We start from the raw sequence: 27,453 nt of genomic DNA, 5'->3' as shown, positions 1-27,453 counted from the left end.
CAGAAGTGCAGCACAAAGCTATCAAGCAGATGGAACTCATGGCTCTCACAGATCTGCTTTGGTGACATTTGAACTTGCCTTTTTGTGTGTTCTCCCAGAGGTGAGATTTTCACGAGGACTTTGTCTTGAATGTTATATTTCATTACTCATGACAGGGTTGGTACCACCCTGTTTAAAAGAACAAAATACAGTGTACAGAACTAACTCTCTCTCTTTCTCATATGAACCATTTGAGTCTCATCTCCGGGATATTTGATTTGTTTTGTCTGCAGGAAAGGCCTTTGACATCACATATGTACGCCTGAAATTTCACACCAGCCGACCTGAGAGCTTTGCCATCTACAAACGCACAAGAGAAGATGGGCCCTGGGTGCCTTACCAGTACTACAGTGGGTCCTGCGAGAAGACTTACCAGAAATTGAACCGAGGCTTTATCCGGACTGGGGAGGATGAACAGCAGGCACTCTGTACAGATGAGTTCAGTGACATCTCTCCACTCACAGGCGGCAATGTTGCTTTTTCAACATTAGAGGGGCGGCCCAGTGCCTACAACTTTGACAACAGTCCTGTGTTACAGGTATGTGGATAGGAATTAAATAAGAGGCATGCAAGATCACGTTATCTATGCACTATGGAAACCCTGCTAGAAACTAAATCTGCATCTCTGATATGCTGGTAGGTTAGGAGGTGGATACAGTGGACAGCCCAGCAGTTCACGGAGGAAAATAGATTGAGATTAGAAACTGCGGTTGCCTGATCTGTATTTGCATATTCTGAGTTACTTGGGGAAAAAAGCATGTTTCTTCTCCCTCTCCCAGACAGATGTGTGCATCTGTGCCTTTTTGTCTGGAGATGTTTGGCTGCAAATTTATTGTACTCTAAGATTTGTTTTCCACTCTTGCTGGGCTGTTTTGGAAGGGAACTGTGTTCATTAGATTTGTGCAGTTTTGCAAGCACACATACTTGTATTTTGTTCTCTTTTTTCCTCAAGATATTTCCTACTGCTTAGCATGTAGTAGTAAAAGACTGGAGAAGGCATGTAGAGTTTGTAAAGGAATCCAGAAAATGTATTTAAATGGGGTTTGCAAGGAGAAAACATCCAAACTGCAAATTTTAGGTCAGGCTTTCAGGAGCTTAGTAGCGAAGATCGTTTGGGTGGTCCTCAAGAGTGACTTTTGATAGCAACCCTATTTTTATGTGAAAACTAGTGCTAATGACAAGGATGCAATAGTGAATTTAGTGAGCTTTTTGCATCATGGCTTGATTCTCCTTTTGGTGGGGGTTTTATCTCCATTAGGAATGGGTAACGGCTACTGACATCCGAGTGACCCTTAATCGTCTGAACACCTTTGGAGATGAAGTTTTTAATGATCCAAAAGTTCTGAAGTCATATTACTATGCAATTTCTGATTTTGCTGTGGGTGGCAGGTGAGCAAATCTTTACTAGTTTAAAAAAAACCACCTTTATATTGGTGTAGTGCTTTAATCATTAGACTGCTTTAAGGACATTAATTATACATAGTCCCAGAAGCACAGTGAAATGTGTTTTATGAAGCCTGTAATCATGCTTAACCAAGACTGTACTGAATAGCTTGAAAGAGCTGTTTCACTTGTGTCAAAAGTAAATAGCTATATCATAGGGACATTATCTTTTAGTAGTATACACAGCACTTCTGCCAAGATCTAAGACTCGTTTGCATTATCGTTGCCAGTTGTGTTTTAGTTTGTATTCACTGACGTGATCGTAGACCAAACTGAAACTAAACTGATTTCATGTTAATATTAAAAATGATCACAACTGATGTTATGCTTGTGGTGATGGTCGTTTTCGTTTTAATTGACTTACGAATTTTAGATCTGCGATAAAAACTAGAGTGATCCTTGCCAGACATTTAGGTCAAGTTTTCCTCCAACGTTCTTTCATATTTTAGGGGAATTACCAGGCTTCCCAGAGTCTTCAGTCTCTTGGGTACTGGCCTGCTCTGGGGCTGAAGATGTCTCGATATTGGCCTGGACCTCGGGAGCTTAAGAGGTATCATGGCTGAAGTCCGTGTATTCATTTATCCTGTTCTGCAGGTGCAAGTGTAATGGCCACGCAAGCGAGTGTGTGAAGAATGAGTTTGGAAAGCTGTCGTGTAACTGCAAACACAACACCTTTGGGGTGGACTGTGAGAGGTGCCTTCCCTTTTACAACGATCGGCCGTGGAGGAGAGCAACAGCAGAAAGCGCCAATGAATGTTTGTGTAAGTGGCTTCATGCAAGAAAAAGCTTTCGGTGGTATATTCCACTGCTTATACTGCAAGTGTCAGACAACCGCAAGTCTTTGTAATACTCTTCAGTCTCTCCCTTTCTCCTCCCCCTGTCCATTCTCAAATTCCTTTCTTACTCTGTCCACACTAGAGTCCACACGTTAAACAGCTGCTGAACGCTTTTATGCCTATGAGTGTTTGCATAACTGCTCAGTGTAGTTACAGCACATGAGATAGGTGGGATTTTCAAAAGCAGTGAAATGACTTAAGAGCCCAAGTCTCTCATTGACTTTCCCTGGATCTGTCGTGGTTCTGTGGCATTTGGTCCATGCAGTTCCATGGGGACATGCCTGTGGCCTTCAAGACTGGATCTTCAGGCACCAGTGACCCTTTCTTTCCATTACTTCTTGCAGGGAACTCACCCAAGGCGGATTCCTGCAGGAGGATTCTCCTGCACTCCGCCAGGGCACCATGCTTTCAGTATTTGCAGATCTGAGACTTAGTATTTGCAGCAACACCAGACAGCCTCTTCAAAACAGAGGAGAAATTATTAGTCACCTGGCACAGTGAATCTGAAAGTCCTTAGGTCAGCAAAGAGGGGCAGAGGTTAAGCTGCAATGCGTCCTGGCCAAGCCTGTGCAAAAAGCTAACCAGCCTGTTGTGGACTCCATTTCTGGCTCTTTGTCAGTTTATGGTGAGACCCTCTAAAAGCTAACTCTTAACCTTGTATTCTGATACCTATTGGTCCCTTGTCCTAGAGCCGGGGCCTCTGCTCTGCTTCCCTGCCTAGAGGAGGGAGAAAGCCTTCCTCCTCTTTGTTGTTGGTTCTTAGGTGGCAGTGTGTTGGCCATGGGGTTGCTATTGTCTTTTTTGCAGATTCTCCGTTGATAGGGGTTATTTCTAGCAGGCTGCAGCTGTTTGCTTAAGGATGCATTCATCACACTAACAGCCTTGTCTCCTGCTCTGCCCCAAAAGCAAATTTAACCCTCTTTTGACCCACTGCGTAGCAAGACAAAGCATGGGTAAACTCAGGTACGCATAGGCATTATAAAATATTACAGAAAATTCTCCCTTCATCACTGGGACTGGTGTCTATGAGTCACTTAGATGCTTTTGGAAGTCTTGTCTATAACGTTTGGAAACTACTCAGCCCCTACAAAGTTGATAGTTTTAAGCGAAGCATTTGAATAATGTGGAAGTTTGTGGAGAGACCCTATCACAGTGAAACCCCAAATTTCCATAGGAAAAGGACCAGACTCATGAGGCCTCCCTCTTGTATTGAGACAGAACTAAAACGTAAGACACCTCATTTGATTATCCAGAATGTAATGGAAATATAACATATGAGCCCAAGACCTTTTAGTGTCAGAATCTATTAATCCAGGTATGTTGTATGTTTTTGTATTGTGGCACCACATTGGATCCCCAGTAAGGATTCAGGTACCATTGTGTTAAGCGCTATGCAAACAAGCCGAGGACTTTACCTCAGTCTAATATAAAAATACAACTGGCTGAGCAAACCCAGAGTGGAACTGAGCCAGCAATGTATTTAAATAGGCTGATACTTTGTTTTAGGGGTGCATTTAAGTCCTACCCACAAGGAGTCTCTTTTCTGGAAGAGTGAATTGTTTCTGGTCCTGCATGGTTCAGCATAAGTCATCTCACTCTAACAGAGATTTTTATACTGTTCTTCCTCAGGAGAACGCAAAGAAATATACCCAAGTGTCTCATGATTCTTAATAAACACGATAAATGACACAGCTCTCTCTTGATTGCTTCTGGAAATAGAGTGCACAATGATATCTGAAGGCTGAATCTTGGTGATTAGCAGTAGAAGTACCTCACAGGGTTGCTATGAGTCTCACCAAAACAGAAAAGCAGTCCAGTAGCACTTTAAAGACTAACAAAATAGTTTATTAGGTGATGAGCATTCATGGGATAGCCCCATGAATGCTCATCACCTAATAAACTATTTTGTTAGTCTTTAAAGAGCTACTGGACTGCTTTTATTTTGATAGTAATAGACTAGCCCGGCTCTCTTTCTGTTACTTATGGAATCTCACCAGTGTCACTGACAGATCCTTAACAGCATGTTTTCTTGCAGTCCTGCTGGAGAGTAGAATTGCTGCATACAGTAGCTGCGTACCACAAAATCACATGGATGTGGTGGTGAGAGGGCTTTAGAGGACAGAAGAAGTGGGATTGTTTCTGGTGTACTGTATACTTTAGGTCCTGATGAATGCAGTAGTCTTGTAACTGAAGAGTTCAACCAGTATTCAGTGACCTTTTCACTTTCCAGTCACAGTTCTTGATCTCCAGAGTACTCTGAGTTCATTCAGATCCAGGCTGTTACAAAGGTGCAGTGATTCTGATGTCACTCTTAAAAGTAAGCTAACTTGTGTGGTCTCCGGTTAGGAGCCGTTGCTCGTCGTACAGTAAAGACTCTGTAATCTGACATGATGGAAGAATGGGATGTGCCGTTTAACTGAGAATTGTACTTGGCCAATGGAATAACCATTTTCAAAGAATTTGAATACAGTAAGGTCCCCACATTTGCAAACTTAATGTTTGTGAGTTCATTTATTCACGAACAGGTGCTTGAGGCTGCTGCTTCCCAGGGCAGGCGCGCCTGTGGCAGCCACCGCTTCCTTGTCGCTCCAAGCCACCACCCCCTGCCCCCACATTCGAGAAGATCAACATTTGTGAGGGTTCTGAACACAGAACCCTTGCGAATGTTGAGATCCTACTGTATGATCAAATTAATTAAGTATAAAATAGTATACAGGTACTCACCAATCTAGTCATAATACTGCACTGTAGAGTGGATAGTTTTTTGAAGCGCTTAAGTTTTCTATGCAGCGGATTCTCTTATGACTGTGGCAAAGTATGACATATACCCAGATCACTTAGAATACACTTAACACTAAGATTAAATTACGTTCAGTATAGTTTAGCTGATGATTCAGAAGGTACGTTGGAATCTTGCAGTGTGTCAGGGTCATCATTATCAGCATCAGTTGGTTGGTGTAGAACAGGGGCCAGCAATTCCCGGCACCAGTGCCAAGAGTGGCACGTGAGCAGAGTTTCATTGGCGTGTGAGGCAGGAGCTCCGCCATGCAGCCAGGAGTTTGTTCAAAGCTATGCCACATGTGGATTAACAAAAGACCAGCTAATGCTTCCAACCAGCACCTATATAGTAAAGCTCTGCACCTTAATTTATTTATTAATGAAACTGTTTTTAAGTAGGACTATTAGTGACTTTAAAAAGTATCAGCAGCACTCCCACAGTACATGGAGGTCAAAAGGTCAAAATTTGGCACTCTGCCTGGGAAAGGTTGCTCACCCCTTGTGTAGACCCCTGGTGTAGAAGGCAAGGCTTAGGCTAACTCTGTAATGACCCTGTGACACACCCTGGAAGCTGCTGTTTTGAATAAATCCCTTGGTTACTTGTCTTCTGTCTCTCTTACATAAAAACAGATACAGAATATGGAACTGCATAGTGTGTTGGATGGTTATACTAGTCCTGAGCCGTGTCTACACGTGCACACTACTTCGAAGTAGCGGCACTAACTTCGAAATAGCGCCCGTCACGGCTACACGTGTCGGGCGCTATTTCGAAGTTAACATCAACGTTAGGCGGCGAGACGTCGAAGCCGCTAACCCCATGAGGGGATAGGAATAGCGCCCTACTTTGACGTTCAACGTCGAAGTAGGGACCGTGTAGTAGTTGCGAGTCCCGCAACATCGAAATTGTGGGGTCCGCCATGGCGGCCATCAGCTGAGGGGTTGAGAGACGCTCTCTCTCCAGCCCCTGCAGGGCTCTATGGTCATCGTGTGCAGCAGCCCTTAGCCCAGGGCTTCTGGCTGCTGCTGCCGCAGCTGGGGATCCATGCTGCATGCACAGGGTCTGCAACCAGTTGTCGGCTCTGTGGATCTTGCGTTGTTTAGTGCAACTGTGTCTGGGAGGGGCCCTTTAAGGGAGCGGCTTGCTGTTGAGTCCGCCCTGTGACCCTGTCTGCAGCTGTGCCTGGCACCCTTATTTCGATGTGTGCTACTTTGGCGTGTAGACGTTCCCTCGCTGCGCCTATTTCAATGTGGTGCTGCGCAACGTCGAAGTTGAACATCGACGTTGCCAGCCCTGGAGGACGTGTAGACGTTATTCATCGAAATAGGCTATTTCGATGTTGCTACATCGAAATAAGCTACTTCGAAGTAGGCTTCACGTGTAGACGTAGCCCTGGTTACTAGATTGAAGATTTATGTTGGAAGATATCAGAAATATCCATTAGTTGAGGACTGGATAAGAGCTTTTACTGTAGTTTGAGGGGAGGGGTGCGGCACAATGGTGGAAGACAGTCCAACAGAGAACCTGCTTTCTGTCTGGCCGTGTTTTGGTTATTAAAAGGTCCCAGCGGTTGAGATAAGTAGTGTGATTTGATTTGGCAGCCCAGTAAAACCGCTGTCTTGTTCCCCCTCACTCTCTAGACATAGGGAGTTTGAAATCTGTCTGCACAAGGGGGAGAAGAAACTTTTCTCGGGGACCTTTCTGGAAGGCTTTTGTCACTGTTATCTTTCCTCATTGTTTTGTGTGCCTGGGACAGCATGAGTGTGTGGGAAGGCAGCCTGAAGGGTGGAAAGCTGTAGCCCAGCTGGTCAGGGAGTGCATGTAGAAACTGTAATGTCCCTCATGACATGTATACAGAGCAGTGTGTTTTTTCAGCAGAGTATTTAAGATTAACACCTTCCAGCTAGCAGAGGGAAGGAAACCATATACTTCTGGCCTCTGCTGCTGCTTTCATTGATCATGAGAGTAAGAGTTGAGTTGTTTAGCTTCTATCTGTCTTCGTTGATTAAGTCTACATGTGCCACCAGTAGCTACATCACTGTTACACACTAACACAGCCCCTCTGACTCATCGTTGTTGTCTGCTTTTCCTTCACCCCAGACTAATTCCTGACTCATTCTGGTTTGTTGCATTGCAGTCTGATATAGTAATGTATGTAGAGCAGCGGTTCCCAGCCTTTTCAAGATGGTGACCCATTTTGACAGTTCAGTAAGACTTTGTGACCCAAGGCAATTCAGAATTGGGGAGGGGAGGTTCTCCCCTGGGGGAAAAAATATAATTCTTTATTTGCCCCTTTGCCCCCAGGCTTAAACCCCTCGCAGCCCCAAACCATCCCCCCCACCCCCAGGCTTAAACCCTTTGAAGCCCCAAACCATCCATCCCCCCACGCCCAGGCTTAAACCCCTTGCAGCCCCAAACTACCCCTCTGCCCCAGGCATAAGCCCCTCACAGCCCCTCCACTTACCTCACACAAGCATTACTGCTGCCCCCCTTCTTCTCCTTCACCGGGCCACCACTGCTTCTGCCTCCTCTTTGCAGCTCCCCCCACCTCTCCTACTCCCTTCCCCCGCCTGAAGCACGAGTAGTTCCCTGCCCTGCTGCACTGAAATGGGGCTCAATTTAATTGGTTTAACTGCTGGATCCTTCTTGCTGGCCACTAAACAAATGAAGTTGAGTTCCATTGCATTGTGTCAGGACAGGGACTTGGAGCCAGAGGAGTGAGTGGCAGCAGCAGCAGTCACAAATGTCTCCTTAAAGAGCCACATGCAGCTCAGCTGACAACCCTTAGAAAATCTAATGGTGAGCCATAGGTTGGAAATCCCTGACGTAGAGGTTGAACCTCTCTCATCCGGCACTCTTGGGACCTGATAAGTGCCGAACAAGAGAATTTGCCCGCCCACAGGAGGTCATTATTGTCTCGTACGTTAACAACACTTCCACTGCTTGCTGGGCTTGTAAAAGACATTTAGTAGTAAATTAGAGCTAAATAACAGCACAGAGCACTGAGAGCCAGGACTGGTGGCTGTAAACAAACTTTGTGGGACCACAGGAGACTTGTCCACGCCCATGATAAGTGGTCATCCAGCTAACTAAAGTCATGCTGGACTATGGATGTTGCCAGAATAGAGTTCTGGATTATGTGAGTGTGAACTGACTGAAACTTTTGCTTTTTCCCCACAGCTTGTAACTGCAATGGGCGATCACGGGAGTGTTACTTTGATGCTGAACTGTACCGTTCCACGGGCCATGGTGGTCACTGCATTGGCTGCTTGGATAACACTGATGGGGCCAACTGTGAAAGGTGCCGGGAAAACTTCTACCGCCTTGGAAGTGAGGAAGGATGTCGACCATGTAACTGTAACCCTGTTGGTAGGTGGAAAGGCAGAATCTGCCCTTCTGTGAATTGTTTAAAAGAGAAACTACTTTCAAGTATTTCATAGGATTTCAACTTCAACTTTTTAAGTCCCTGGCTCATCTTTTGATGTGATTGCTTCAAGAAAAATGTGCAGCAACCAAGATAATAGAGTTTAGTAGATTCTTTTTGCGTGTACAGGAGTTGCTTTTTCAAATGCATTCTAGGGCGTTTACTGTGTATCACAGGGTGGGGCCCTGGACACATCCTGGAGTAAAACTTTGGAGCTGTTGTAGTCCAGCAGAATTCTTTCAGATCTTCTGGGTATGCAAAAGCAACAGTTTGAGTATCTTATTTTATTAAAGAGTGAATGAAATAAGACATATGGTAGTGTGTGAAAGCTCCATAAATTTGAACCAAACTAACTTTAAAAAAAATATTTTAAAGGAAAGTCAAAATACTCATCTGGATTCTTTTTTTTAAAGAAAAAATTGTCGTAAGAACAAACTTAATAGTAGTCAGGCAAGTTATTCGACCTGTACAGGGACCAGTCCCACAAGTAAGAGGAGGAATGGGGAAAAGAAAAAGCAGTGCACATTAAGAGTTGGTCCAAAGTATACCACCTGAAGTAAATTAGGTCTGTCACAGACCTTGACTAGTTGCCTTGAGTCCATGTGGAGGGACTAATCTCCCTATGAACTCCAGGAAGTGATTTCTGCATTCAAGAAACTCTTAACCACAAAAGGCACACCATGCCTTTTTCTTCTCTGCCTCCTCCTGTAGATTCCTGCTGGGCCTTACCATAAAATGGGATAGGCAAAATATGGTCCGTAGCTGGATCTGCCCAGCTAAACAACCAAACCCGGCCTGCTGCCAGCCCATAGCCCAGTGGAAGTCTCGAGCCATGATCCTGCATGCTGCTCAAAGAGATCAGCTGTGGGGCCTTGTGCTTGCCATGTTCCTTCATCCCACACCAGAAATCAGCCAATGGGAGCTTCCTGACCCAGGCTTACAGGGCAGGCAATGCACAGAGGCCCTCTGCCAAGGGTACGTAGTGTGCAGAGACTGTGTAGCCAGCCACTTTGAGCAGCATGCAGGGGTGCAGCAGGCAGTGAGCCTGTGTGGGGGGTCCCACGGGGCTGCTGACGAGCATCCTAACACAAGTGCCTCCTGGTCAGAGGCTGCACTTGGCACCCCACCCCCTCTTGCACTCCCAAATCCCTGCCCTAGGTCACAAACCAAACCCTTTGGCTGCAACTCACAGTTCCTTCCAGATGCTGCACACACTCCTACACCCCTCCTCCAGATCAGAATCCTCTCCTGCAACCATACTCCCGCTGTACCCCAGGTCACAACCCCCTCTTGCCTTAGGCCACAGCTCAAGTGTCTGCACCCCTGCCCCAGTCACAATCCCCTACCAGATCTTGCACCCCTCCTACATCCTCCAGGTCAGAATCCTCTTCTGCACCCATACCCCTTCCTGCACCGTAATCCCCTACCCCAGGTCATACCACCCTCCCTGCCTTAAGTCACAACCCAAATCCCTGCCCCTCTGCCCTAAGTCACAACCCTCTCCCAGATCCTGCACCCCCACACCTCTTGTCCAGGTCAGAATCCTCTCCTGCACCTCAGTCCCCTACCCTGAGCTCTCTCCTGCTCCCAATCTCCATCCCAGACGCACATCATCCCTGTTAGTGTCATGGAAGAATGTGGTCTTCGACTGTTTACCAAATTCTTGATGTGTGTGCCATCCCCCATCCCACCACCCGTCAAAAATTATTGCCAACCTCTGACATAAGATTAGGTCAGACCAACTGTAAATGCCAGTGCAGGGATGTGGGAAGAGAAGTGATTGCTCAGGTATGTAGAGGCAAATTACAAGCGTCTTCATAACTTAATACTAAGTTCTTGATTTGTAGCCCAGGATATGCTGGCATTCCGTGTATATTAAAAGTGTGTGGGGCTGATTTAGGATATTTTTATCCTGTTCTCATAAATAATTACAGATTGAATCACACAGGGAGTTTGAACTTTGACTGTATATGGGAAAGGTTCGTTTTAATTATTCTGTCTGCTTTAATCCTCTTATAATTGTTTCACTTGCTGTTGTCGCATCCTTTTGGTGTAGCCTGACGGGGAAGGCAGAAACTATTCCTTTTTATACATGAAAATGTGTGGTATTTTACGTATTTGTTAACTCACTAGCCAGTAGAACACCAGCCTTTCCCAAACTGCTGGCCAAACAAATGGTTGGGAGAAAACATTCTCTCTTCAAAGAATTAAAGTAGCTGAGTAAACTGTGTTTTCACAGCCAAGTTCAGGGAGCATGCTTGCGCCTCTCACAAGGAAAATTAAGCTTGAAATTATCATTCAAATGCAATTTTATGAAGTTTAGCATTAAGACAGCTCCTTGCTAAAAATATGACACTTGTTTTGGAATCTCAGAGGTCACGTGTCCCTCTGCTAATCCTCTGCAATACTGTTGGTTTGACATTCAGATTCTGCCAGTGTAATGAAAAGCAGTTTCTTAGCATTTAAAGTTTACCAATGTGACCTGGTATGCGAGTCCAAGAGTTCCTTCTCAGTGCTCTTGTCATTTTGCCTCCTGATGGGGAGGAGGAGGAGGATGAGCTATTCCAGCACAGTGTCCTTTATGACCCCTCTTCCTGACACAGATAGCAAAAGAAAAAGCTGACTGTGGAGAGCTGCCCATGCTCAAGAGTCTATCTCACAGTGCAGGAAAGGTGGAGAGAGCCCAGGCTGACTGACAAAAGACCACCTACATATAGACAGTCTACCCCGGAACATGGCCTAGGAGAGGAAGCGCATTGGGTATCATCTGGATGTGAGGTAGCAGCACTTGTAGACTTGGGTGGGACTGGAGAAGGCAGAGAAGTGAGTGTACCAAGGAAGAAAATCTGTGTGTGAAAGGAACTGGTCAGGAGTTACCCATGCAAAGGGTGAACTGAAGGCTACTGGGGAGAGAGAAGGAACTTGGGAACAGTAGGGTGAGAGAGAGGACAGAGAGAGCTGAACTGAGGGAAGGCTAATGAGAAGGCATGGCATAAACTGGAGCTGCAGAGAGAACTGGGTGAATGGAAGAAACAGAAGTGGGAAAACCCAAAGGAAAGAAGAGCAAAAATGGTCTGAGGAGAAAAGGAGAATAGACGTGGAAGAGGGGAGAGAGGGAAGGGGAAGCAAAACAAAGGCAAGGTCAGCTCAGCTTTATTTTGGGTGCACAGATGTAAAGATGCCATTTGAGTGATGTCACGGGGTTATGCTTTTATGAACACTCATGTAAATCAGATTCTGCCCATAGGCTCTTGGCAAGTTTTCATTCTAGACCTTGGAGAGAGACATCACTGTTCTGTTCCCTCTCCCTATGTATCCCCCAAAAGCTCTCGCAGCACACAGTTGGATCTGCAACAGCTAATATAATCACACACTCGGTTAAAGTTCCTTTTTTTTCTCCTGTTTCCCACAGGCTCTCTTAGCACCCAGTGTGATAACTATGGCCGGTGCAGCTGCAAGCCCGGTGTGATGGGAGATAAATGTGACCGATGTCAGCCAGGATTCCACTCCCTCTCAGAGGCTGGGTGCAGGTAGGGGATTCTTTTCCTGTAGTTCAAGTAGCTGGTTAAAGGAGCTGCTACTGAAGAGAGGGGAAAGTGAGTTTTCTTGTATGCTTTCTTCTCTTCTTGGTTCTCTACGCAGTTCGTAATGGGTTTCTCATTCCTCTCCACTCGCTCCATTAGGCGGTGTTCGTGCAATCCTGCTGGCAGCACAGATGACTGCAGTATTGAAACAGGGCGATGTACCTGCAAGGACAACGTGGAGGGATTCCACTGTGAGAGGTAAGTTGCCCTTTCAATAGCTCTGTTGCATGTGTCTCAGAAGTGTTTTTTGTCATTGTGTGTTTTGAGAAAAGATGAAGAAAAAAGTTCTTTCTCGTGCTCATTTTCAGATGTAAACCTGGGTTTTTCAATCTGGATGCAGCCAATCCAAGGGGCTGTACCCCTTGCTTCTGTTTTGGTCACTCCTCAGTCTGCACCAATGCCGTTGGCTACAGTGTCTACAACATCGTCTCCAATTTCCGGACTGGTAAAGACAAATCTTCCCTCGGCTTCAAGGCTGTGCTGTAGACTTTAATCTAAAATTTAACTCTTTTCTTCTCCGTCTCTTCCTCTTTACCTGTGCGGGATTACTGCTGCCAAAGCAGTCAAACTTCAGGTACCTAAATATATAGCTTTACCGTCAGAAGTGCTGGGTACCCACAACACACATTAAAGTCAATGGGAGTTGCCGTGTTCAGCATCTTCGAACGTCAGACAATTTTTATTTGTGTCCAAAAATGGATTTATAGGCTTGACTTCAGGTATCCAGGTGTAAAATATTTGTATGTGTGTGTACTGAGGATATAAACACTTCTCTCTATGCAGAGCACCAGCAGTTAGGAGAAGCCATTTCCTCATTTTCAGAACCTAGCCAAAAGTTTTAGGTTTTGAGTTCTATGTGTTTTTTGGCCAAATGTGATTTCTGAATGCTTCTTGTTGTTTTAATTGTTAGCTCTTATAAATTCCGGGTTTGAACTGGCAGTGTAGTGATTTCTCTTTGTAAGCGGGGGGGACAATGGCACGCAGCTTTCTAACACAGGTTAGCACTATTGCTTAAAATGTAAGTTAAAAATTCCTGGGGCCACACACAGTGATAAGTGCATGGTGCGATATTATGCCTTTATGGAGCATTTCCTCTTGTATGTCTCTATTTCAGGAGAGGAGGAGTGGCATGCTGAGCAGCGAGATGGCTCTGAAGTTTTACTCCAGTGGAGTGCTGTGACTGAGGACATCTCTGTTATTTCAGACAGTTATTTCCCCATCTATTTCATTGCACCTGGTAAGCAGACTCAGGCACAGAGTTCTCTGTAAAAGCTCACCATGCTACCATATATCAACTCTTCACTTTCTTCCCTCATCACGTGTGGTTTTTGTTTTGTTTCAGGCAAGTTTTTGGGCAACCAGGTTTTGAGTTATGCTCAAAATCTGACTTTCTCCTTTCGGGTGGATAGGCGGGACACTCGTCTTTCTGCAGAGGACCTGGTGCTTGAAGGGGCTGGGCTTAGAGTATCTGTGCCTCTTATTGCTCAGGGCAACTCTTATCCCAGCGAGAACACGGTGAAGTATGCCTTCAGGTGAGGAAGTTTTCCCTGTAGCCTGGGAAGAATCAGGGTTGACAGGGGAGGAGGGGAAGTAATTGCTGTAACAGGAATCTAACCTGGGGTGAACAGTTCTCAGAGACACAGTGAGAAAACCAGTACTCTTAATGTTGGTGTTTTTTCAAAATGAAATTCATAATCTTGCCATCAGATGAATGCAGTGCACCTGGCCTCCTAGTACTACATAGGTACATGCTAAATGTGTTGTAACAGCATATAATTGCTCAAATGGTCCATTGGAAGAGCACAGCCATCAGCAAGTGAAAACTGTAAGCCTAGAAAATGACACATGCCTCTTCTTGACAGGCTCCATGAAGCAACAGATTACCCATGGAGGCCTTCTCTCACCGCATTCGAGTTTCAGAAGCTGCTTTACAACTTGACTTCTGTCAAGATCCGTGGGACGTACAGTGAGAGAAGTGAGTCATTCTGCTGCTGGGGAAAGTGGGTGTCGGGATGAGGCATGGGGCGGTTTCCACAACAGCTGTGTATGGGAGAGGAGCAGATTGTCTCACTGCTGCAGAATGACAGTGCCCAGAGTATCTCAGAGCCTAATTATAAATACCTAAGGCTGGTTTTTTTGGCAGTCCGTGACTCATATTTTTCCTCGGTCTACCTCGTGAGTGACATCTTGCTTTGTGGGCCACCTGCAGGGTACCTGGTGCCACTGTGATATGAATTCCTTGTAGGAGGTCAAGGATCCGCTGTCTCTGTTCCTTTGGGCTTTTATTTGTTTAATGACTTCAGAATTTTTATCATGGAACAGCCAGCTGCGTACAGACCCGGTTAGTGAAAATCTGGGTATAGCTCAGATGTGCCTCAGAAGTCTGGAGGAGGTGGCAGCAGAGATGCCAGGATTTTTTTAATAGCTGTGTGGCTCCCACTCTACTGCTATTACACTTGTAACATAAAGAAGAGAGATACAGGAAGACACAAAACTGATGGAGACCATTGTTTACGCTTGACTGGGAGTTGTGTGTGAAGAGGGGCTCTGGGAACTGTCTCTGATTAGGGACCAAACACTAGCGGCCTGGAATACTGCTGAGAGATTTTTTCATGCTAAAACAAATTGATTAAAATAAGAAGTATGAACTGAAGGAAGAACTGGAAGTTATAAGAATTTTAAGTGATTTTTTTTTTACACAAGAGGAATGCGCTGATAATCAAACAGAGTAGTCAATGTGTGGTGTGACTTATCTCAGGAGAATTCCAGTTGCAGCTAATATCCCCAGGTAGCCGCGGTTCTGTTTGTAGTTCTAGATCCACTACATTAGAGCAAAAACCTTACATCAGCATAGGATATTGTTAATCATAATCATTTACACCTGACGTAGAACTCTGCCTCAGTGGTATTACTAAGGGAAGTCGACTTACGGTACTGTGGGGAGGGGAGTCTGGAGGAGAAAAGCCCAAAAGAGAGTGGGCACAGGGATGTCTTTGTAGTTTCTTCTTTCTGTTACTGTAAGAAACTGGGTCTGGACAAGAATCCATGCACACATTTTAAAGCATCACGAGGGTTTGTCTGTCCCTGTAACAGGGAAGGTTAGGAACCATGCTTGGTTTCTGACTGGAACCACATAAGACATGATTTTTACTGCCAAAATGTATTGACACAAATTATGTTCTTTGTACCCAGCTATGTCTTGCATGCCAACTGTTTGGCAAGTTGCCTTCTCTGCGTACCCATGTATCTCATGCTTAGGGAACTGCCTACTCTGCTTTCTGGCCTTCATTTTCTCTGGGTTACGTGGCATTCTTCTCACATAACCAAAGCATCTGGTGACTTTCCTGTTGTAGTAACAGCAGCCACATCTCTGACACTGAGTGGCCTCTCTCTCTCTGTGTGTAAATATACTGTATCGGGCTCACACCAGACCATTTGTCATGTGGGGATAATTAACTTCTTCTCTGCCCAATCTCTTTCCAGATGCTGGATACCTGGATGATGTCACTATTGTGAGCGCTCGTCCTGAGCCTGGAACACCTGCGACCTGGGTGGAGAGCTGCACGTGTCCGGCAGGCTACCATGGTCAATTCTGCGAGCACTGTGCCCCAGGTTACAGGAGAGAGACACCTAGCCTTGGGCCGTACAGTCTGTGTGTGCTGTGTACCTGCAATGGGCACAGTGAGAGCTGTGACCCAGAGACTGGTAAGGAGGAAGATGGGGAGAGGAAGCAGCAGGAGGAGATCTGGGTTTATTTATTTATTTATTTTTGTTGTTCTTTCTGTGTGAGGGATGGGATGGGGATAATGACTGGAACAATATTAAAAGCATGTTCTGGTATTTTTCTCTCCCCTGCCATTCCCTCCTCCCCACCTGCAAATTAAACCTCCCCCCACCACAGGTGCTTGCAACTGCAGAGATAACACTGCAGGCCTTAACTGTGAGAAATGCAGTGATGGCTATTACGGAGATGCAACTACAGGCAGTTCCTCAGACTGTCAGCCGTGTCCGTGTCCAGGGGGCTCCAGCTGTGCCGTAGTGCCGAAGACTCAGGAGGTGGTATGCACCAACTGTCCTGCTGGTACCACAGGTATTGTTTCTTATTCAGACCTGACCACAGAGGGCCTTCTTACACATGGCCTGCTGCTTTGCACAGTGAAGGGAGACAAGCAGAACTGATCACTTCTGTGTGTTGTGGTTCCTTTTTTCCGTAGCAGAAAGCTTGGTAACTATTCAGGATCTCTGTTGCCATAATTCTTGGGATTCTGATGAACTGAAAAAAAAGCCAGAGGTTTTTCTCTTTCCTGAATGAAGATGCTGAGATTTAGAGTGAGCAAAGTCTGAAAATATTTGAGACACAAAACCAGGATAATTTCTAACACTGGGCACTGGTAATCGTGGAGCTGGGAGGAAAATGGGACAGGCATGAGAGCTATTAAATATTTCTGTTCAAATCAGGATAACATTAGAGGGCATGTCTTCCATCTGCCAGACTGGTAGAGACTGGTTTGTGCAGCAGGTTGGTTCTGCCTATGTAGTCACAGGCTGCAGTACTTCGTCAGGGCAGGTCAACTTTTGTAGAAGTCCATATTATTTTTTGCAGCCTGAAACAAATGTGTGTCAGCAGATATGTGTCTAATTGTAGATAGTATCAGAGGGGTAGCCGTGTTAGTCTGGATCTGTAGAGCAACGAAGGGTCCTGTGGCACCTTATAGACTAACAGAAAAGTTTAGAGCATGAGCTTTCGTGAGTTAACTCACTTCTGAAGCATCTGAAGAAGTGAGTTAACTCACGAAAGCTCATGCTCTAAACTTTTCTGTTAGTCTATAAGGTGCCACAGGACCCTTCGTTGCTCTAATTTTAGATAGTAGAACTTAAAGTAGATGATGGCGTAAACCTTTTTAAATAAAGCCCTTCTTGTCCATAACGATAACTCAGAGTGGCAGGCTTTCAGTAGAACTTAGGCTCGACACCAGGGAGTCAAAAGTAGATGCCTCTTTTACATGGCTAGATAGCTGTCTCAGTCCTTGCACTAATTTGCTGTGTTTGGTCATACACAAGAATATACCATATAAAGATCAGCTTGAGGAGTTGCAGAGACATGCAGCAGATATTTTTTAATTCTGTTTTGTTATTGGCTAAGTTCAGATCTAGATCCAGATTGCCTTGAAGATTCAGGCTTATCCTTATTTATCACTGCCACATGTGGCAGGCCTGTGCGTCAGTGCCCAACCTCTTGGGTTTGCTCCTCTTGCCTCCCTCCCTCCCTAAGTGCCCCTGCTGGTAAGTGATTTTGCCATGATGGAAGAGAACAACATGTTTGCAGGTGAAAGCAAAAGTTTTAACTTTGTGTGGGGGAAGCAGCTTCTCTGTTTGGCAAACCTGTGGTTTCCATCCCTGTCTTAAGGGGTTTGATGGATTAGAGCCACCATTAAACAACCTAGGAGGACTATGTGAAGTAGTGGTGTAAAGGAGTGGGGGTCAATACCAGAGCTCTTTTGTTCAAGGAGTTATTGTGAGGGTGTCAGGCTATGTCTACACTACGAAATAAAGTTGAATTTAATCAAGTTACTTTTCAAAGCTATATTTTATAAAATCAAAGTTGAGTGTCCACAAATGTTCAGAAAGTCGACTTAGCATATCTCCGTTGCCTTACCTACATTTGAGTGCGTGAGCAATGCATTGTGGATACCTAACCCACAGTGCCTGTTGCATTCTGGGGTTTTGTGCCAGTGGCTTATGGAAAAAAGTGGGCTGCAAGTGCTTGTGGGTGTCTGTCATCATCCCAGAATGCAAAGCACCTAGCCCCTCTGCTGTTGGAAAACAAACAGCCAGCCCAAGTGATTTTTTTGCCATTTTTTCAGGCTGTTTTCCCAAAGCCTGCCCCTGCCCCAGCTAATGCTGCTAGCATGGATCCTCAGCTGCTTCTAGCTGTTGCACAGTGTGTTATGGCCACTTCCTGAAGTGTCATGGAGTATTTATTTAGACAAAGTCAGCAGGAGGATGAGTTGGCTGAGGAGGAAGAGGATGATTCAGATGATGAAATTGACAAACTGGAGACTAGGAATGCAGAACTGCTGGATGCATTGCTTACAGTAGAGCACCATTTCGGGAGACATGAAACCAGCACTCACTGGTGGGACCACATCATTTTGGAGGCTTGGGATGACAAGAAATGGATGCAGAACTTCTGCATGCACAAGCCACTTTCATGGAACTTTGTGATATTCTGTCCTCCCTCCTGAAGCACAGCGAAACCAGAATGAGACCTGCTTCGACAGTTCACAAGCGAATGGCAGTTGCACTGTGGAGGATGGCAATGCCCAACAGCTGCCTGTCAGTGGCAAATCAATTTGGGGTAGGCAGATGTACAGTAGCCAGTGCAATCTTTCACTGTCTGATGCAGAAGACTGTGACTTTGGGAAATGTCCAGCACATATTGGGTGGCTTTGCTGGCATGGGGTTTCCTAACTGCGGTGGGGTGATGGATGGTCTGCACATCTTCAGCCTGGCCCTGGACCACCTGGACTTAACTGCAAGGGGTACTTCTCCATAATATTGTAGGTGTTGATGGATCCCAAAGGTCGTTTCACCAACATCAACATGGGATGGTTGGGAAAAGTACAGGAGTACACATCTTTAGAAATTCAGGTCTGCACAGAAAGCTCCTCAATGGGACTTTCTTCCCAAACCAGAAGAATCAAAACTGGTGATGTGGAGATTCCCATAGTGATACTGGGCAGCCCTGCTTACCCTCTGCTTCCTTGGTTCATGAAGCCATACACAGGCACCTTCAACTGCAGTCAGAAGTGCTTCAGCCTACAGACTGAGCAAGTGCAGAACGGTGGTGAAGTGTGCCTTTGGCCATTTAAAAGACAGATTCAGAAGACTTTTGACCTGTTTAGACGCTTCCGGAACCAGCGTCCCCACCGTGGTTGCAGTGTGCTTTATTCTCCATAACATTTGTGAATGAAAGGGAGAGAATTTCATGCCAGCTTGGATTGCAGAAGCAGATGCCACGAGCAAGGGTTATTCGCAGCCTCCCACAAGGGCATTCTCAATGCAGAGGCAGCCACAGCCAAGGAGGCTCTGATGGCTTTATGAATGAGCAGACCGCCACATGAGTCAAACTATTGTGATGCCATCCTCACCCCCCCACAACGATGTGCGCTTAACCTTTATGAAAGCATCTATAACTGCACCCCACCCCATGTGAAGCAATCAATGACACTGTAGTTTTCACAAAAAAGAATATTTTCATTTGGCAGTGAGGGTTAAGAGGTAGGAAAAAGGAATGTCACGTGTGGTGGAATAGCCTTTTGCAGTGGGGAGAAGTCATGGGGATGGAGCGGGAGACTGTCCTTGGTGCCCCAGCCCCCATGTTTGGGATCCCTGACTGGGAATAGGGGGGGTGTTGAGGTATATTGAGGGTAGCCTGGGCAGCAGGGTGTGGCGTTCATATAATGTGTCCTGCATTGGGTGTCCCTCTTCAGCTTCAGTATGGAACGGAGGACCTCAGTTTGTTCCCTGACAGCAGTCGGGAGCTCTGCCAAGTTCTCTTTCCTGTACTTGAGCATGCTTTGGCAACACTGCACAATGCTCTGCTGCCACTGCAGTATCCACTCATGGTTAGGAGCGACTCTCGCTCTCTCCATCAGCCTTCTCCAGCTGCTGCAGGATAAGGCCGTTTTGATCTTTTCTTTCTCCTAGTCATGGCAGACTTGTCTCCCCCATTGAAGCTGCCTGCTGAAGAAAGGGAAGCTCAAAAGTTAGATATCATTTGAAAATGTAACACAAAGTGTTACCCATATAGGATGAATGTGTCTCTCTTTGACAAATCACTGCAACTTTTGGTTTCCAAGGCCACTTTTGGCTTCTTAAGGATGACAATGAATCAACCTGTGTAAAACAAGCTATTGTTTATCCAGGCTGTCTCATTGCAGACATAATAAGATGTTGCTGACTTAAGAAGTCAGGAGAGGGGGGTTAAATCAAAGCCCTGTAAAGTGTGGGGTGGGGAAGGTGGTTGGAGCTCGCTGGATTCATGGCAGGCGGGTGGGGGTCATTCCTGGAAAGTGCGGGGAAAAACGTTTCTTGCTGGCTTCTCATCAATCCTGTGCAGGGAAAAAACCATTTAAAGCAAGGAAAGCCCACACTGGACAGGCTGTGTCCAGGAGCAGGGCCAGCACAGCCCGGCAGCCATGTGGTGGAGGAGGGGTTGATCTTTACAGCTGCATGGCAGGTTGGGGGGGTCAAGGGGGCACTTCCTTTAAACTGTAAACTGTGGAAAAAACCTTTCTTGGCGGGTCCTCATCAGTCCTGTGCAGAGAAAAAAGCCAGCAGCATGATAGGAAGGGAGAAGGCCAAGAGAGCCTGCCAGACGTGATGTGGCAGGGCAGTCCTGGGAAATTTAAATGGCCTGGGAGCAGTGCGAAAAACTCTTATCAAAATTCCCGTGCTTCTTCTAGATTTCCAAAAAAGACATCAGTCTCCTAAGAACGATAGTGTGAAAAAGAAAATATGCTCATACTGTGTGAGCACAGGGCTGGAAAATTTTCCAGAATGTTGTGTGGTGACATGGTACCAGATTACTTAGTGGTTCCCTGGCATGGCAAGGTGTGCTATCATGGGAGCTGCAGTAAGTCAGGCTTCCACAAAAATCTCGTGCAAAAAATAAGAGTACCTGGCTGAGATCTTTATGGAGAGCTCCAAAAAGGATAAGTGCTCCATCCCCAGAAATATTTACAAGCTGTTCTGAGGGGCATAGAGCCACCTCATCTGCCACAACCTGCTTGTAGCATTTTAAAAAATGTGCTCCACAAAAGTAAATCTATACCCCAACCCAGCCGCAACCCACTTGTAGCATTCTAAAAAAAAAATACTCAACAGAGGAACCATTACTGGGCCCCAAAGATTCAGATGTCGATGATGAGAGGACTGGCTTGAGATTGAGGGTGATGAAGAGCTCCAGGCTGGGAGGAGAAACTTCATCGGGTGTCTGCTGATGACTGTTTTCATCGTCCTCTTCATCAGCCTCTGCCTCCTGCTCCCCCTCTCTGCTCAGCTCCTCTTGGCTCCCAAAGGAGCGCTGAGTACAGCCTCCTGATGAGTCTCAGTTAAGTTTGAGAACCATGGTTGAGTCCCTCCTAAGAATGGTGTCCAGCTGCTCGTAGTACTGGCACGTCTTGGAAGATGACCCAGATCGCCCTTTGGCTTCTTGGACTTTGATAGTTCTGCCAGAGCACTTTCACTTTCCTGGCATTGTTGAGCCTCCTGGTACTAATCTTTTGTGATCATGCCGTGCAAAATCTTTTTATAAATGTCCACATTTCGCTTGCTGACTCGCAGTTTGCTCAGCACTGATTCCTCTCCCCAAACAGAAATGAGCATTTTACACAAATGCTAGGAGTCTGTCTAATAAGATGGGTGAACTGGAGTACCTCATATCAAAGGAGGAAGTTGACATAATAGGCATCACAGAAACATGGTGGAATGAGGACAGTCAGTGGGACACTATCATACCGGGATATAAATTATATCAGAAAGACAGAACAGGTCGTGCGGGTGGCAGAGTGGTACCATATGTGAAGGATAATATAGGATCGGATGAAACAAAAATCCTAAAGGAATCAAAATGTTCCATAGAATCATTATGGATAACAATTAATTCCTCTAATATGAATATGGCATTAGGAATATATTACCGATAACCTAACCAGGACAGTGATAGTGATGCTGAAATGTTAAGGGAGATTAAAGAGGCTATCACAATAAAAAACACAGTCATAATAGGAGATTTCAATTATCCCCATATTGATTGGGTGCATGTCACCTAAGGATGGGATTCAGAGATTAAATTTCTTTATGCCTTAAATGACTGCTTCTTGGAGCAGCTAGTACAGGAACTCACAAGGGGAGAGTCAATTCTCGATCTAGTCCTGACTGGAACGCAGGATCTGGTCCAAGAGGTAACTGTTACTGGACCGCTTGGAAATAGTGGCCACAATATAATAACTTTTAATATTCCTGTGTTGGGAAGAACACCGCAGCGGTCAAACACTCTGGCATTTAATTTCAAAAAGGGGAATTACACTAAAATGAGGAAGCTAGTTAAACAGAAACTAAAAGGTAGGGTAACTAAACTAAAATCCCTGGAAGCTGCATGGAAACTGTTTAAAGACACCATACTAGAGGCCCAACTTAAATGTATACCCCAAATAAAAAAACACAGTAAGAGACGTAACAAAGAACCACCATGGCTTAACAGCCATGTTAAAAAGGCAGTGAGAGAGAAAAGGGCAGCTTTTAAAAAGTGGAAGTCAAATCCTAATGAGGAAAATAGAAAGGAACATAAACACTCCCAAATTAAGTGTCATAATGTAGTAAGAAAAGCCAAAAAAGATTTTGAGGAACAGCTAGCCAAAACTTCAAAAAATGATAGTAAAATGTTTTTTAAATACATTAGAAACAGGAAGCCCGCTAAAAAAGCAGTGGGGCCCTTGGACGATAAAGATATAAAAGGAGGAGGCTGTGAAGGCCAGGACTCTATTAGGGTTTAAAAAAGAGCTCGATAAATTTTTGCAGGTTAGGTCCATAAATGGCTATTAGCCAGGGGTAAACTATGGTGCCCTAGCCTTCAGTACAAGGGCAGGAGATGGATGGCAGGAGATAAATCACTTGATCATTGTCTTCTGTTCTCCTTCTCTGGGGCACCTGGCATTGGCCACTGTCGGCAGACGGGATACTGGGCTGGATGGACCTTTGGTCTGACCCAGTATGGCCATTCTTATGTTCTTATGTGATCCAGAGATTTCAGGGATGGTCTAGAAAGTGCTTGGTCCTGCCATGAGGGCAGGGGGCTGGACTCAATGGCCCCTCGAGATCCCTTCCAGTCCTACTCTTCTATGATTCTATGGTTGCATGCTGGAGCTCTCTTGTGACCTGCAAACTCATATCAGAAGAATCCTGAGTGCTCATGATGGCATGATGTGTCTAGATGCAATGCGATGGATGGCTCCTGAGGTGCGCTAGCCACACTGGTCAGGGAAGAAAATTAATTCAAATTTCTGGGCTTCCTGTTACCTACTTCCTGTGTACCTTGAGAGCAGTGGAGGTGAAAGCGGCCAGAAGGGACAACTGTGGGGCATTGTGGAATACCTGTTGGACACCTTTGGAGGCCAATAAAATCAATTTAAAGAACACTGTTTCTACACTAGACTTATTTCAACCTCTTAAAATCAAATGTGGCATGAAGCCATCTCAGATGGTCAATGTAAGAGTGTTGACCTTAGTGCTCCTTAAAATTGACCTAATGGTATTTGCAGTGAGGACAATGACATTGTAAAATTGAACTAATTGCTTCAAAATTGACTTAATGCTGCAGTGTAGACCTAGCCTAACTGGAGAAAGAGTTTGTAGGTGCTTCTCTTGGAAGTCAGGGATCTGAGCTGTGTATTGATAACTGCCTAGGGGAAGGAACCAGAGTTACCACAGGGCCATATACTGTGTGCAGTCTTCTGTCCTTGTTGCAGTTTCACAGCCTCTGTAATGGAAGTGCCTGGTGGGTCGTCTTGCTTTAGACAATCTGCGTTGTTTCAATGAATGAATTTAAGGGTGGGGGGGTGTCAATTTTTGTATTTTATATTTTGGAAGTTAGTTTGTGCTGGTGTCTAGCTTAACTAGTGTGTGAAATCTGAAACAGGTTGGAGGAGTGATGTTAAAGAGCCAAATGTTGACAAGACATGTAGATTGCAAAATTGGTGGCTTTCTAGTCCAGTGTTTCTCAAAAACTGATCCATGGACCAGTGCTGGTCCCTGAGATCACCCTGGCACTGTTTAGGAAGGCATCAAGGCAGTCCCTGATATCAAAAAGGTTGAGAAACACTGTTTTAGATGTTTAAAGTGTATGGAACATTGAGAAAAATCAATCGCGGAAAGGAGTGCTTTTCTGTCTCATTGGCATATTTCTTAAGAACAAATCAGTGTGTTCTGGAGTGACACAGAGGCTTATAAATCACCTTTAGCTGAAAATGCAAAGGTAGCTCTAAGTCTTGAAGGGTGTGATTCAGTCCTCAGTTGTGGTTTTCTAAAGCCCAAGATCTTCCTGCTAAAACGTGTTGAGAGAGCACCGTGCACGAGGGGCTGCTGGGAAATACAGGTTTCCTTGTAACTGCTGGCTGATGACACACATTTGTCATACTCCCAGGTAAAAGATGTGAGCTGTGTGACGACGGTTATTTTGGAGACCCGCTTGGTGAAAATGGCCCTGCCAGGCTTTGTCGTCTCTGTCAGTGCAGCGACAACATTGATCCCAATGCCGTGGGGAACTGTAACCGCTTGACAGGGGAATGCCTGAAGTGCATCTATAACACAGCTGGCTTCTATTGTGATCGGTGCAAGGATGGGTTCTTTGGGAGCCCGTTAGCCTCCAGCCCTGAGGTTAAATGCAAGGGTAAGTGCCTTTCTCAGCTTTTCAAGTGTGAAAATCAGACCCATTGTCATGGCTACCGCAGCCCCCTCTTTGTCTAACTGGTACATCATTGGAAGGAGTGCCTAGTTTGGCCCCACAAACCTGACATCATAATGGGCTGAACATCAGAACTCTGATTTTAGTGCTGCCTGCAGACCTGCCCAACTGCATTGGGAGATTTTATGCTGCACTGGTGCGTATGGCTTGCAACACCTTTGCTGTAGTCCTGTTCAGTGGTCTGACACAGTGTGGGCCCTGCTTGTGTAAAGAGGTCCAACCTACCGTTTGCGTTCACGTGCCACATACCACATTTGGAGGCTCCGGTCTACCGACACTTACAGTGATAGCATTCAGCTAATTACTGGGAACTTGTCCCCGTTTCCCTCTCTTGCAGCTTGCAGTTGTAATCCTTATGGCACAGTGAACCAGCAAAAAAGCTGCAATCAAGTAACTGGGCAGTGTGAGTGCCTGCCGCACGTGACTGAGAGGGACTGTAGTGCCTGTGACCCTGGCTTCTACAACCTACAGAGTGGGCGTGGCTGTGACAGGTGAGGGTGCCCTGTGGCTGTGGCAGTGTGTTTTCTGCAGGATCTGTGTTGAGCCCTTATTTCAGCATCCATAACAGATGGAAGGGGTTTTCTGCAAACGATGGTAGGCGAGGTGAGGACTAGGCATGGAGGGTTCTATGGAGAAGGGTAATTTATAAATAGAAACCATTTTGTGATTATGGGACAAGGCTGGTAGGTGGGAGTTCTGGGTCCCACTCCTAGCTCAGTCCCTGCATGATTTTGCACAGTTCAGTCTCTGTGCCTTGCTTTCCCCATCCGTGAGAAAGACGCAGCAGTACCACTTCACATGGGAGCTGTGAGGCTGCGCAGGACCTGAGAGAGCCTCGCATCAAACATGCAAGTGCAGCGTCTTGGTTTCGCTGTGGTTTTTTTGTTGTCACTTGAAATACAGTCTCCTCCAACAGGTGCGACTGCCATCCACTGGGCTCCACCGATGGCCATTGTGACATACAAACAGGGCAGTGTGAGTGTCAGCCAGGCATCACTGGGCAGCGCTGTGAGAAATGTGAGGTCAACCACTTCGGCTTCGGCCCTGAAGGCTGCAAACGTAAGTGGTGAGGGAGGAGGAGAAGCGGAAACCAGCACTGTGTCTCCATTTTCTCCTTGCTCCTGACCTGTCCGCTCCTGCTTTCTCCCTTCACCCAGCCCCGTGTTTAACATGACAAATGAGCTGTCTTATTGCGTCCACATCCTGGACACTAGGTGAGACCTGGTCTCAGGGGAGTGTTTGCATCTTGATTTATTTGTAAGTGTTTGTTTCTTCTGTCTCAGGGGCTCTGATTGCGTTTACTTGTAGACATCTGCTTGTCTTTGGCGTAAACACTTGCTCTGAGTGTTTTTCCAGAACAGTTTCTGTTTTCTGCTCTCTAAGCTCCTACGTCTGTACCCTGGAATGTGGCCCTAAGTTGCTGACTCAGTCCTGAGAAGAAGAGTGTAAATGGGACACAAATATAGGGCTCCTTCTAAATCTTTCTGACTTCCTTGTTACCGTGAGGGAAAATTAGCTATTTGCAGCTCAGTCTAATGAGATGGACTGATACAGAAAGCACAGCTTGTGAGGCATTGGCAAAGGTAGTAAGTAGAGTCTGGTGTGAATATTGGAGGGGTAGCCGTGTTAGTCTGGATCTGTAGAGCAACGAAGGGTCCTGTGGCACCTTATAGACTAACAGAAAAGTTTAGAGCATGAGCTTTCATGAGTGAATAGTGTCACAGATTAAGGCTATGGCTAAACTACCCCAGCAGGTCAACCCCCTCAGGGTTTGATTTTGCATGTCTGGTAGGGATGTGTGAAATGGACCTGTCAGGGGTCAGCATCGGCCCCTGGACCCCTCCTGAGACAGGAGGAGTAAGGGACGTTGAGGGGAAAAACTCCAGCTGACTTTCTTCGGTGATGGCCGGACAAGTCGATTGCAGGTACCTCAATTCTAGCTATGCAATTGCTGCTTCTAGAATTGCGTATCTGCCATCGACTTACTTTCCCTACTGTAGACATTGACTAAGAAGTTGCATCTTGTGCTTTAACTGATACAATGTACAGAGGTGTCAGGCCTTGAACTGTATGCTGGTGTCTGACTACTGTTCTTTCAGAGCAGTTCTTGGCCTGTCTCTTTCTCCCAGCCAATCTAAGTCCCATGTTTTAACTTCCATGCAGCGTGTGACTGTGACACCGAGGGCTCTCACTCCCTACAGTGCAAGGAGGATGGTCGCTGTGAGTGCAAGGAAGGGTTTGTGGGGATCCGTTGTGACCAGTGTGAAGAGAATTATTTCTACAATCGGTCCTGGCCTGGCTGTCAAGAGTGTCCTGCATGCTATAGACTGGTTAGAGATAAGGTAAGGCCTGCAGTGTAAGCCCCGCTTGTCTCCTATTACTGGCGAACACCAAGTAGCATACCTCTCTGCTGCTTGCTGGGCTGAGCTCTTAGGGGAGAGAGATGGACATGGATCTAGATGCACTTGCGTGGAGATTCCCACACTGTGTCTGAGCGACACCTGCTGGAAGCTGAAACGACTGACAGTTACTTTGTGTGTCAGCTTTTGGAGGGCTACAGGAGGCTGTTTATTTCTGTTTCCTCTCTTAGGTGGCAGAACAACGTGAGAGGTTGCAGGAACTGGAAGATCTTATAGCGAATCTCGGTACAGGAGATGAAACCGTGACTGATCAGGCCTTTGAGGATAGACTGAAGGAGGCAGAGAGGGATGTCATGGACTTGCTCCGAGATGCACAGAAGAGCAAAGGTAGGCTGAACTGATCAGACAAAGGGTGTCATGGAGCTAATAATTTGTGGAATATTCCTTGTCACTTAGGGGAGTAAA

At 45.9% G+C, this 27,453-nt stretch overlaps 1 protein-coding gene across 1 annotated transcript in view; it reads left to right on the top strand.

Moving 5' to 3' along the window:
• The window catches only part of LAMC1 (laminin subunit gamma 1), a 141,383-nt gene that overhangs the window by 95,165 nt on the left and 18,765 nt on the right, over nt 1-27,453 (top strand). Inside the window, exons 2-18 of the mRNA XM_075003460.1 lie at nt 273-577; nt 1,298-1,428; nt 2,077-2,243; nt 8,275-8,463; nt 11,931-12,048; nt 12,202-12,300; nt 12,411-12,547; nt 13,217-13,339; nt 13,445-13,634; nt 13,965-14,077; nt 15,586-15,807; nt 16,004-16,192; nt 24,308-24,553; nt 24,966-25,119; nt 25,545-25,687; nt 26,792-26,970; nt 27,219-27,375. Of these exons, the coding sequence (XP_074859561.1) occupies nt 273-577; nt 1,298-1,428; nt 2,077-2,243; nt 8,275-8,463; nt 11,931-12,048; nt 12,202-12,300; nt 12,411-12,547; nt 13,217-13,339; nt 13,445-13,634; nt 13,965-14,077; nt 15,586-15,807; nt 16,004-16,192; nt 24,308-24,553; nt 24,966-25,119; nt 25,545-25,687; nt 26,792-26,970; nt 27,219-27,375 (2,862 nt within the window). The remainder of the gene's footprint in view (nt 1-272; nt 578-1,297; nt 1,429-2,076; nt 2,244-8,274; nt 8,464-11,930; nt 12,049-12,201; nt 12,301-12,410; nt 12,548-13,216; nt 13,340-13,444; nt 13,635-13,964; nt 14,078-15,585; nt 15,808-16,003; nt 16,193-24,307; nt 24,554-24,965; nt 25,120-25,544; nt 25,688-26,791; nt 26,971-27,218; nt 27,376-27,453) is intronic.

The sequence above is a fragment of the Carettochelys insculpta genome, chromosome 9, assembly GCF_033958435.1.
Source record: "Carettochelys insculpta isolate YL-2023 chromosome 9, ASM3395843v1, whole genome shotgun sequence".
In the NCBI taxonomy this organism is placed as follows: domain Eukaryota; kingdom Metazoa; phylum Chordata; order Testudines; family Carettochelyidae; genus Carettochelys; species Carettochelys insculpta.
The sequence above is the reverse complement of the archived record's forward strand: the minus strand, read 5'-3'. Positions and strand labels throughout refer to the sequence as shown.